At 39.2% G+C, this 12,928-nt stretch overlaps 1 protein-coding gene across 1 annotated transcript; it reads left to right on the forward strand.

Annotated features, from left to right (window-relative positions):
* The first annotated feature begins 4,668 nt into the window (after nucleotides 1–4,668).
* Nucleotides 4,669–8,793, forward strand: CTLA4 (cytotoxic T-lymphocyte associated protein 4). Its single transcript, XM_073541923.1, has 4 exons — nucleotides 4,669–4,912; nucleotides 5,156–5,506; nucleotides 5,612–5,739; nucleotides 7,014–8,793. Exons 1-4 carry the CDS (start codon nucleotides 4,858–4,860, stop codon nucleotides 7,101–7,103), a joined length of 624 nt encoding a protein of 207 aa, XP_073398024.1. The 5' UTR covers nucleotides 4,669–4,857; the 3' UTR covers nucleotides 7,104–8,793.
* Nucleotides 8,794–12,928: the final 4,135 nt, after the last annotated feature.

Here is a 12,928-nt window from a genome sequence, read left to right on the forward strand (position 1 = left end):
CATAGGCAATAATAATATATAACAAAATAATTTATTTTATTAGAAAACGATTAAAAACATATACCAAGATATGGGGAAAGAAGGGGGTGGGCTAGAGGCTCACCGCCATGATCAAAAATCGACATGCATGTCCAGGCAACGGACAGTACCATATAAAGGGAATAATATGTCTGCTATGAATATCTAATCAATAACATGTCATTAAGGAACAAAAATTCTTTCACAGACAAGACCCTCATCTACACCTAATAACAATAATAATAGTACCTGTGTACCCTGGATAAACATATAACATTAAAAAGTTTTTTCTTCCAATGGTAAAATTACCTCCAAGGGATAGCACAGAGGTACCGCTGTTAGCTGGGGGCTGCACGTCTACCCCGACGCGCGTTTCGGTCTCCTTCCTCAGGGGGCCTGTGACTGGTAATGTGATCGGCATCTTTATAAAGCCCGCGAGCGGCAAAAATTGGCCGCAAACCGGAACTGATACTCCTAACCCGGAAATGACGGGCCGCGTTGTCAAGCCAACCGGAACGCCAGTCAGCGGCGGCGTCAGGCGGGGGGAGGAGCCGGGACAAACCCACAACCCGCCCACCGCTATGTGACGCCGCAAAGCCGGAAATGATGCTCCTAACCCGGAAATGACGGGCCGCGTTGTCAAGCCAACCGGGACGCCAGTCAGCGGCGGCGTCAGGCGGGGGGAGGAGCCGGGGCAGACCCAGACAACCCACCCACCGCCATGTGACGCCGCAAGCCGACAGACGCAGCGGTGGAAGACAACACGCTCGTACAGGGCAGGAGCACAATTTGGCCGACACAATTACCAATACATAGAACCAGCTACAACAATGGTGGATAGGATGCGGATTGCCCACAAATTACAAACTATTAACATGACGGACAAATATTATGTATTTTTTAATAACATAACCACATAGTGTACATAATAAATCTGTCAACAGAAATATTTCGAGATCGCTACTCTAATGGTGGTGTATTCGGTTCCCAGTTGTTTACATATTCGTGACGGCATCCTTGGAATCATCCTTAAACTATATGCAAGAATGAATCTTGTGGGTTATGTTGACAGATTTATTATGTACACTATGTGGTTATGTTATTAAAAAATGATTGTACATATGTAACTATGGTGACATTAAATATTCTGTTATGTATATGTATATAACCTGTGATTCTGATATTGGTTATGCGTCCGAATTGATGATGTTTTTTGATGTTTTTTGATGGGCTTTATGTTATCCTTATGGGTTATAGTGTGTATATACATAATATTTGTCCGTCATGTTAATAGTTTGTAATTTGTGGGCAATCCGCATCCTATCCACCATTGTTGTAGCTGGTTCTATGTATTGGTAATTGTGTCGGCCAAATTGTGCTCCTGCCCTGTACGAGCGTGTTGTCTTCCACCGCTGCGTCTGTCGGCTTGCGGCGTCACATGGCGGTGGGTGGGTTGTCTGGGTCTGCCCCGGCTCCTCCCCCCGCCTGACGCCGCCGCTGACTGGCGTCCCGGTTGGCTTGACAACGCGGCCCGTCATTTCCGGGTTAGGAGCATCATTTCCGGCTTTGCGGCGTCACATAGCGGTGGGCGGGTTGTGGGTTTGTCCCGGCTCCTCCCCCCGCCTGACGCCGCCGCTGACTGGCGTTCCGGTTGGCTTGACAACGCGGCCCGTCATTTCCGGGTTAGGAGTATCAGTTCCGGTTTGCGGCCAATTTTTGCCGCTCGCGGGCTTTATAAAGATGCCGATCACATTACCAGTCACAGGCCCCCTGAGGAAGGAGACCGAAACGCGCGTCGGGGTAGACGTGCAGCCCCCAGCTAACAGCGGTACCTCTGTGCTATCCCTTGGAGGTAATTTTACCATTGGAAGAAAAAACTTTTTAATGTTATATGTTTATCCAGGGTACACAGGTACTATTATTATTGTTATTAGGTGTAGATGAGGGTCTTGTCTGTGAAAGAATTTTTGTTCCTTAATGACATGTTATTGATTAGATATTCATAGCAGACATATTATTCCCTTTATATGGTACTGTCCGTTGCCTGGACATGCATGTCGATTTTTGATCATGGCGGTGAGCCTCTAGCCCACCCCCTTCTTTCCCCATATCTTGGTATATGTTTTTAATCGTTTTCTAATAAAATAAATTATTTTGTTATATATTATTATTGCCTATGTATCATCTTATGTTAGCTTATTGAAGAAGGTGCTCTAGGCAGATGAAACCAAAGTATAACTTTTTGGGATAAATGCAAAATGCTATGTGTGGCAGAAAAGAAACACTGTACATAACCCTGAAAACACAATCACCACCATCAAAAATGATGCATCATTATGTGGCAATGCTTTTCTTCAGCAGGGACAGAGAAGGTGGTCAGCGTTAATGGGAAGATGGATGGAGCTAGATATAGGGAAATTCTGGAGGAAAACCTGTTATAGGCTGCAAAAGACTTGAGACTAAAGAGTAGGTTCACCTTCCAGCAGGACATCGACCCTAAACATTCAACCAGAGCTACATTGGAATGGTTTAGATCAAAGCTTATTCATGTGTTTGAAAGACCCAGTCAAAGCCCAGACCGAAATCCCACTGAGAATCTGGGGAAAGACTTGAAAATTGCTATTCACTGAAGCTCTCCATCCAATCTCACTGAGCTAGAGCTAGTTTGCAAATAAGAATGGGTAAAGATCTCAGCCCCTAGATAGGCAAAGCTGGCAAAGATACACCCTAAAAGACTTGCAGACCTTTTTACAGCAAAAGGTGATTCTACAAAGTGTTGACTTGGGAGGCTGAAAACATATCACAATTTTCAGATTTATATTTTTATATATAGTTCCCTGAGAATTTATCAACATATAATGTTTCCGGTAGTCCACGCAATCTTATGCTGAAGCCCTGCTGTGTGTAGCTAAAATGATCACCTCATGCTATAGTCCAAAAGAAGGAAGGCAGCACTCCAATAGAAAAAATATGTGTGATTTATTTGCACATGTGCGACGTTTTGGTCCAAGATGTGGACCTTTCTCAAGCATCTTGGACCGAAACGTCGCACATGGGCAAATAAATCGCTCTTATTTTTTCTGTTGGAGTGCTGCCTTAGTTCTTTTGGACTATAGCATGAGGTTTGGTACATACCTGGAAAGATTTTTTGCACCCTTTGTTTTCTTTTGGCGCTGCTTTTTGTCTTCTTCTTCTAAAATGATCACCTGCTATGAGTGCTGATCGCTGGGCAGCGCTCATAGCTATCCAGCCATGACAAGCACAAAGGTCTCCTGCAGACCCTGGGTTGTCATGCCAACCCATCGGCTACCACAGTCATGTGGTCTGGGTTTGTGACGCGCTTCCAGCACGTGCATGTTAAATGCCGCTGAGATTGACAGCAGCATTAAACATGTTAAAAGCCATGGGTGGATCGCTAATCATGTCTGGTCTGATTCAATATGTCAGTTTCCTGTGAGGGAGCAGAGGGATAGAAGTTTCCGCACTAAAGTAGACTGAGGCCTGGAGCTATTTGCATTATCAGTATCCTGTCTTTTGACAAAAGTCTCTATACCTGTGAGATCAGGTTGATCAAAGAGTCCACAAGCAGAAGGGTCATGTGACTTCATTCCAATAGGCACAGTCATCTCTGTCTGAAGCGGAAGCGGCTTGGTCTTATATTGGCATGAGCAACGCATAGCTGCCTTGTCCACATGCAAGTAGGCTTACAGTGGTTCAGAGACAGGAGTCAACAAAATGGCTGGTGGTATCTTGTTCTGGAGGTGCTGAAAGGTCTTTCTGTCTAAATGAAGGTGAGAGAGCTGGCAACTCTTCATTATCAGCATAATAAAAAGGTAATGGCACAGTAGAACAATACACCAAACATCACTATTACCCCTCAATCCTATTTGATTTTATAGAAGTACAAACTGGGTATGTTCTAATGTAGAATAAGGTTGTTTTGAAGGGAAGGGGAGGAAAGGAGCTGTTAAATCATTTATCGTGAATGGTGGATCCTATGTGATCAATTACAGTATATGTTACTCTTCTTTGTAATCCAGTTTGTTATGATAATGAGACTGCTGTAAAGTAATGTGTACAGACAAGGAATCATGAGCCTATTGGACTATAAACGGAAAATAAATAAAATAATAATAGTAAAATGATTTGAACAATTGGCCATTCTCTGTTGATACATTCACTTTAATCAGTTGTTCCAGAGAAGCATAAAATGTACAATGCATGCTGTAACATTGGAAAAGTTAATGGGAACTAATGGGCATTTATAACACAAATTAAACAGAAAACAGTATTAGAACTGAGAAAATGTTTAACTATGACTGAGAACAGATAACTGCAAAAAAAAGGTTTTCAGATTACCATGTCATATTTTTTATTTTCAAGTGTTGGCTCATAAAGTGTTAACATTGCGTGCCTTTATGTATTGAATTAAGTTCCTAGAATAAAATAAGCTGAATATAAGTTGTGTGAAATTATCTTTATTTTCCGTTCCAAATAGGCATGTTTTGGTCACACTGAATTTTACTGCTCTTAATGTGGTTCTTGTTATACGTAACAGTTCCAGCCTACTACTTCCTTTCTTGTAAGCTCAAGACATTACACAATGAATACGTTTCTGATTTTGAGGTTATATATGCAGATGTGTGAACCCTAAACTTCATTTCAAAGTGATAATACCCTCAGATATTTTGACAGCAAAATTTGATTTTAACATTTCAGTTATCCAGGCATTCTTGAAACATTCTTGGAATCAATGACACCATAGGCTTTACATGGTGCTAAAAAAATTTTTTTCTGATTTAAGTACAACAAAACAAGATATTTGTATTTTTTACCACTATGCTTCACCAAGTTTTCATAGCAATTTTCTGCATCTATAGCGGGATGTCAGAAGGTAGGTGAAATTAGGAAATGGGATTTTCTATTTTTGGGAGGTGGTTTACTGACTTCATCAAGCAATAGCATTTTATTCTTAAACATATGACTGTTTTATGGAAAGATGAAGTTTTATATTGGGAATTGTATGAAATAACATTTTAAATGGACATGATATAATATTTCGTAATTATGAAATATGTTGTGGTGCACATATTACACAATGGTAATAAGTGGGTTGTTTAACTATTTGTTGACGCAGGAACTAAGGTGACTCAGCCAGCTGTGATAGTCGCGAATAGACATGGAGAAGCCACTCTGATATGTGACTACAGTGTTTATGGAATGGTGGAAGAGATACGTTTCAGTCTCCTGAAGAAAACGAACAAACACATATCTGAGATCTGTGTTTTCTCTTTCAACACTAAATATGAACATGTTATTATTGGGAACACCATCAGATGTTTAGGCGTTCCCAGTCCACACAATGTAACCTTTAACATCTCGGGGCTAACGGCAGAGGACACAGGGCTGTATACTTGTAGGATGGAAGTTATGTATCCACCCCCTTATCGATCCTCTGAAGGGAATGCGACTCTTGTTTATGTTAGTGGTAAGTCAGATGTACTTTTACCAACCATTATATCTTTTGAAGAATATCAAATGTCATCTTGTTTTGATCAATGGATGTAACACAGTTGCTCTCTTATTTTCATAGATTTGACATACCAATGTGCACAATCAATAGAGCCTGTAGAGGACAACATGTACAAATGGACATTGCTCATAGTCTTTGTGGTCTTGCTGCTGTATAGTTTAATAGTCACAGGCATCCTTCTCTGCAAGGTAAGTGAGACCTTTTAGATAGGATTTTTTTCAGGAATACATCATTTTATATGTCAGTTATAGTAGTGTTTATTTATGGTTAGGATGTGGTGTGATGTGATTGCATCCTTAGTAAACGTGCTATCAGATACAATCATTTTCTAAGAAATATGAAGATTAAAGAAAAAAATCAACTTTTATGATCTAAATGAAAAATGAAGACAGATAAAGTTAATTTTCAATGTAAATATAACATTTCTTTCAATTTACATATGAAAGACTTAAGTAATTACTTGAATAATTGTTATTTGTTTTGGCTTAATGAGCGTTGGATATTCTGCGTGCCAGCCTATTAGCTCATAGATATCTCATCTCCAACCTACTTACTTTTTACACAAGCAAAGTCTCTGTTCTCATTTGCAAGAGTATTTCTGCATTTCTGTTCTGTATAGGATGTGAAATGCAAAGATAATTGTAGTGCCAGACTCTGTGCATACCTTGTACCAGCAGAACCTGAATAACGTCGTTGATTATAAGGGGGTCTGACATGTTTCTGTAATCATATCTGGCTTTTTGTTTCAGCATCTTTTGTTTTTTGTTCTTTTTGTTTTCTAAGAGAGCCATCAATGCATATGTGAAGTGAGTCTATTCATTACATTAAAATATTGAAAGCGCCACTCCAGCTTTTTTTTTTTAATTTCAGCACTGGAGTGGTGCCACTAATTTGTGTTCTCTTCCCCGACTAATATACTCACCAGGCTCTGTTTTCAGCTGTTCGTGGTGCATCTACTGTCCTGCGCCACCATTTTGTGACTGCACCTTCTGACTGACCAGAAGTTAGAGATAATGGTCACAAGCTTTCATTGCAAGTCTATTAGAGCTTCATTCTTCCTCTCATAGACTTACATTGAGAAGTGACCTCCGGCACACCCCGCAAACACTGAATTGATCCGACAGGTCACAAACTGTGGCAGACTGATCGGAGTGGCGTGGAAAATGGAAGGAAACAGCCGTTAGCGAGTATAACATTGGGGGCAGGCAACTTAGATAAATGATTCCACTCCAGTGGTAAAAAAGAATAAAAAAAAATGCAAGAGTAGTGCTTGAAGCACCCATAGACATAACATTGTTGATGGATCCCTTAATCCAATGCATTATCTGTCCTGAATTGCTGTCATTTACACTGTCGGATGTTTGGTGGTTTACATAACCTTTCCTACATTGAGTGTTACCATACTTTATTGTTGGCCAATATGTTATTTCTATACTCATTACCCTTACTTTCCATTTTACAGAAAAGAAAGAGAAGGTGGGATATTGGATACTATGAGCAAATACTACAATCTCACGACAAGAATTATCACCCTTATTATGTTCAATTTTGAAAAAGGTGTGAACCCTCAGCTTTACTGTGCAGAATGTCATCAGATTTTACAGTATCTAGTTACATTATGTTCTTTTGCGGAACGATTGTTATATTTCAGATCATTTTAGGTATCTAATTATAAGGTACAGTATGTTGTAGCCAAAAGCCACTTATAAACCATGTTTATTTGGTGTTTACAACGGAAATCCTCAGAAAGAATAACGTGCTTAGCAAAGGCTTTCCTGTCTGTAGAAATATGTCAGGGGTTAATGGATAATATGGCAACACAAAAAGGTATTTGAAAAGTGCTCGTGCCATATGTCATAAGATGGTACGGGACACCAAGTTTTTTGAGCCGATGCTGCCATAGGACTTAGCGCTTATTTTGTATTTATCACAGTTACTCACATTATAGTCTGTCACTTTCCTGTAACATGTTTATTTAACCTTCTACTTTTACTGGAAAACATAGTATAATGCTCTGCTTAGTAACCTAACCATCTTTTTTCATAAGGATTGTAGCTTATTTTTTTTTTACAAGATTTCCAAATCCTCTCCGTAAATTACACTGTCAGCTCCAAGACTGCAAGTTACCATCTATCCATGAGATAACTGATAGCATGTTCGAATGCGGCATAACTCGATTGATAGAATTTTGACCCTCCTGCGGCTAGGTGATAATTTGTAATCTTAGTACAACCCCTTCAACTGATAAAATGTTGACAGCCTACATTCACAACAGATGCTAAAAGAGTACCTATTATTTTGGGTAATGTTCCGTAGTAGACTGTTGTGTATACATGATAAAAAATAATATTTCTGGCTTTTAGATGACTTCAGAAGTTTTCTCCTTCTGTACATGTCATCGCTTTATGTTTTCTCTGACTATAGCTTCAGAAAGGGTGGAAACAAGCTGCTGTTATGCTGTTATACCTTCCATAAGAATTACATAGAAAATGAGAAGATCCTGCTCTCCTTAATCCATTTACTGTACTGTATATACACATACGGAACAGAAATATGAAGCACAGCAGTAATAAGCAGGGTAGCTGTAACTCCAGCTAAAGTACAACAATTACGTTAAGCAGCAAAAGTGCCTTTCTTTCTCTTTTTGTTTCTCTCTCATCTTCACCTATTCTTAATATGCTTTAAAAGTGAGCTATTAGTACAATAGGCATTTTAGGAAAAGGGGAGGCATCTAATAATTGAGAAGGAAGCATATTCTTCAGTTCAGATATGTTGCTGTTTTTATTTTGGTCCATATTACAGATTTGTTGAAACAAATATGAACAATAATTAATATTTAATACATAGTGTTATATATTGAAATTCAAGGGGTTGTTTGAAATGTAAAAAAATGGGATAAGAGAAGGAAATTTGTTGAAAAAAGAAAACATGAAATATTTAGTCAAAACTATCCCACTGCAGTTCCATTTTTTTCAGTGTTCCTTACCAGGCTTGTAGCGATAATGTCTAATTCTACTTGTACTCAGAATTTTATTATGGCCATCTTTATATGGCTATACCGGCTCATCATAAAAAATAGAACTCTGAGCACTATACATATATAGGATATAAGTAACAGCAGTAGCAATCACATGACGCTAAAAGGTAGACGTTCACTTTAAGCTTACACTTATGCTTCCTAATATAATTATTATTTTTTCATACTAAACTTTAATAAATTAATCAGTAGAAACTAATGTTGACATGCCTCTTTAATCATTGAAAGTGATCAAAAATGTATCTATCGATTACAATAACATTCGATAATTTTCATGGTCATTATTGGTTAATTACCTAAAATGATTTACAACATGTTCATCAGATAATAATATTAATGCACAGAACACATTTTATTAGTGATAAGTGAGTATACTCATAGCTCGTCTTTTCCTGAGCATGCTCGGGTGTCCTCCGAGTATTTTGGCATGCTAGGAGACTTAGTTTGTGTCGACGCAGCTGCATGATTTGCGGGTCCTAGACAGCCTGAATACATGTGGGGAATGCCTATTTGTTAGGGAATCCCTACATGTATTCAGGCTGTCTAGGACCCGCAAATCATGCAGCTGCTTAGACACAAACTAAATCTCCGAGCACACTAAAATACTCGTAGGACACCAGAGCATGCTCGGGAAAACTCGAGTAATGAGTATACTCACTCATCACTGATTATCATCTTTTCATAATTATTGAACTTGTAGCCAGTGATATATTTTCTAATTTCCAAAGTTTTTCACTTTTGATGGTGATATGTCTGAAAGTTCATTTATGCAGGATTTGTATTGTCTGACTCTGCTGTAAAAGCATTATCCAGCCTATATCTTGTCCTTAAAATTGGTGTTCTCAATTTTTAAAGTTATCTCATTTCCAAGAGAAAGGGAATAACTTTCTGAGCACTAGGTTTATGAATGCCGTAGGCTCCATCAATTCCTGAAGCCCCAATTTAATGTAGCTAAGGTTGATCATGTGCCCTGCCACTCAACTCATTCTAATAGGAGCACCAAAGATTAACCAAGAATTGTTCTTGACAATCTCCTATGCTACCATGAAGAATGAATGCAGCAGTAGTGCACATGACTGACTTCCACTCCATCCCGCTCTTGGAATTGGTGAGTCCACTGCAGTTGGACCTGCAGCGATCAAAAATGTACCCCCTCTGTCATGAATAGGGGTAATTTTTAAACTTGAGAAGACCTTTTTAAAAGAGATGAGTAAAATTATTCAAACTACACTGATTGGGTATCCAGTCCAATCCTCCATAGCATAGCATAAGTGTTCACTTATGTGCCAGCAATTCTTTGTCTGGCTTCCTGGCTGCCTTGACCACTTACAAGACTCATATGATGTCATAACATTGGGTAAGGTATAGTGACTAGGGCTCAAGGAATGTCATCACATGAGTTGTAGGGTACTAGTAAGCTGCAGAAGTCCACAGAGGATTGATAGTGCAAAAGTGAACACTATTGCGGTCCAGTTGTCAAGGAGAATTGATTCGGAGTAGGTAGTGGAAATCTTTTTGCTCATCTCAAGACTGATTGTTGGCTAATCTAAACAGGCTTCAAATCAGCCAACAAAAGAAGAAAACTGATAATTTGTGAGGTGAAATAATTTTTAAGGGTGGGTTTGGGTTTATACTTGCCAACCTGTAGCTGTTAAACCATTGCCGATTGGCTACATGTAACCTACCTAATAGGTGACTGTTTAATTTCCTCTTTAGACTGCCCAACTGCAATGTCACATGCAGAATAATCTATAATGCAAGTGTTCTGTGTTTATAAAGTATCTCTATTCTTAGTAGAAAATGTTTCTACCGGACATTTTATGCTGAGAAAAATAATTTTTCAGCAAGCTTAAAAGTTTAAAAAGTCATGAAACAAACATGGATCATCTTGTCCGTGGTAAATTGGTGGTTGTTTAACTTCTGCAGGATGGCAAGTGTAAATTTCAATGTTTACTGCTACACATTTTGTTTCCTCTAAAAGGGCGAAATCTACTATTGCGTCTCACTCAGACATCAGTGTTTCATGTACAAATTCTATCCATGTTTCTCCTGGTTGTAGCTGGTTGTAGCTCATACTTATTATTATTGGGCTGTTCATAGGTCCACATCAAAACCCAAAGACGTCCTATTTTGATCTAATTCACGGATCGAACTTGCCAATGCACACCTAATGGTGCATAAATAAAAATCACACAGCTGTCTGATACCATCTATGTGTCATTCGTGTGTTCGTTTGTTTAACTGGATGAGCTTGAGAAACACTTCTAGTATGTAATAAAACTGACAGATAGTGAATGGAAAAAATCAACACAATGACTAAACAGTGATCAAAATCCAAAGCACTCAAGAAAATTGTTCATTTGTGGAATCTTTCACCTATTTTTTCGCATATAAGCTGCTGGCACCATCATCAGGGGCTTATCTACATCTTTCTGTAATGCTGTAGATAAGCCCCCGATGTAACCTGAAAGATAAGAAAAACAAGTTATATTGTACTCACCAGGGGGGGGCAGTCCGGTGCGGTCCGGGTCCGATGGATGTCGCGGACCGGGTCCGGTGCCTGCCATCTTCTAGCAATGACGTCCTCTTCCTTGCTTCTGTTGCGGCTCCTGCGCAGGTGTAATTCTCTGCCCTGTTGAGGGCAGAGCAGAGTGCTGCAGTGCGCAGACGCCGGAACTCTCTGACCTTTCCAAGTGCCTGCGCACTGCCGTACTCTGCTCTGCACTCACCGGACCCGGATTGTGACACCCATCGGGCCCAGACCACACTGGACCACCCCCCCATGAGTATAATCTATATTGTTTTTCTTAACTTTCAGGTTACATCGGGGGCTTATCTACAGCATTACAGATATGCCAAAGTGGGTGTAGCATGGATGGGATGGGGCGTAGAAACTCCTGCCCAACAAATTCTTTAAAAGTTATGACACTCTAGTTGTGTAATGTACTCCACAAATGTATCCCAGTCCTTGACAGAAGCAAATTAATTTTTTTTACTGAGGAACATGGAGGCACACGCTAATGATAGGATGCACCTAATTCATTAAATCGCATGTACCTCTTAATGAATTAGTATGCCCATCATTAATACTGGCATATCAAACACCTGCATTAAAGATGCACTCCCACTATGTATATGTGCATGTAGTGGAGTCTGAGTGCAATAATGTTCTCATCTATCACTGCTCTCTCCTGGATCCAGCTCAGTTATTCTCTGCTTCTCAGTGACGTCACTACAATTGCCACTAGCTGGGTCAATCTATGCTCCATGCTTCGGATGGAAGTCTCTTTTACAATGAAAGCTATGGACCTTCATTCTAATTCTCCGTAAACCTGCATTGTAAAGTCACTTTCAGATCACACAGTGCGTAGCTTGACCCAGCCAGTCTGGCAAGAGGAAGAGAACCGCACTGGACACACGCAACACTACATTACATGACTATATTCATACATTTAATGAATAAAAAACTTAGCGTGAGTGCTTCTTTAATTGATCGGACCCTAAGTGTTGCAAATATCTTCATCAAATAGAAAGGGGCGTATATCAATGTAAACATCCTATCTAGGAAATGCATCTATTGCATCGTGTCACTGTCATGATCACAAACCATCCAACATTCCTAGTTGTAATATATTATAATATTATATCATAATATTATTTACCAAAATAAACCCGGAACCACTTTTCAGGTCTGGTGCACATGAAGTAAAATTCCATAGGAGACCAACTGAAGCTTTTTGGAATCTTTACAAAATTAAATATGAAAAATTAGGATCTTGAGAGGTATGAGTACAAAAATTACATAACATGTTATGCAGACATCCTTGCATGCTAATAGTTTGTAACATGATAAAGCATCATATTTAGTCCAATTCACACAAATGTTAAATGGGTCTATTTTAGCACCTAATTTACAACTGTAAAGCCAGCAAACCCCCAGATTTGATATCCTGAACTAACAGCATCATAGCTTATGACTTTTTTCATGGAGGTGATTAGTTCTGCAGTTGTTTCAGAAATTGGTGCCATAATATGGGCCAAAAAATAAACACATATTGTATTTAGGCTGACCTGTTGCATCAATATAGTATACTGCATTTTATGTTTTCTGTGAAAATACAAGGACAATACGAGTAACGCGTAGACGATCCACACAAATTATGATGTGCACATCTTTTGCTTGTGTGTATTACTATCAAAGCAATGTAACATCTTATTTCTAACAATAAAAGTTGAGAAAAAATGATGCTCATGTTTTATTTTGGGGAATTTGGTAAAATGGAGATTGAGATTCATCCTTTGAAGCAAGCTGTTTTTCAACTGCCCCCCCCCGAAGCCTA

Source organism: Dendrobates tinctorius, unplaced genomic scaffold, assembly GCF_039654945.1.
Source record: "Dendrobates tinctorius isolate UK_male_01 unplaced genomic scaffold, ASM3965494v1 ptg000125l, whole genome shotgun sequence".
Classification (NCBI taxonomy): Eukaryota; Metazoa; Chordata; class Amphibia; order Anura; family Dendrobatidae; genus Dendrobates; species Dendrobates tinctorius.

Excerpts from the sequence above, each read along its gene's own strand:
- CTLA4 (XM_073541923.1), top strand. The coding sequence starts at position 4,858 with ATGCTTCACCAAGTTTTCATAGCAATTTTCTGCATCTATAGCGGGATG. Across the intron at positions 4,913-5,155 it reads CTATAGCGGGATGTCAGAAG|GAACTAAGGTGACTCAGCCA; the intron begins GTAGGTGAAATT and ends TTGTTGACGCAG. Across the intron at positions 5,507-5,611 it reads GACTCTTGTTTATGTTAGTG|ATTTGACATACCAATGTGCA; the intron begins GTAAGTCAGATG and ends TTATTTTCATAG.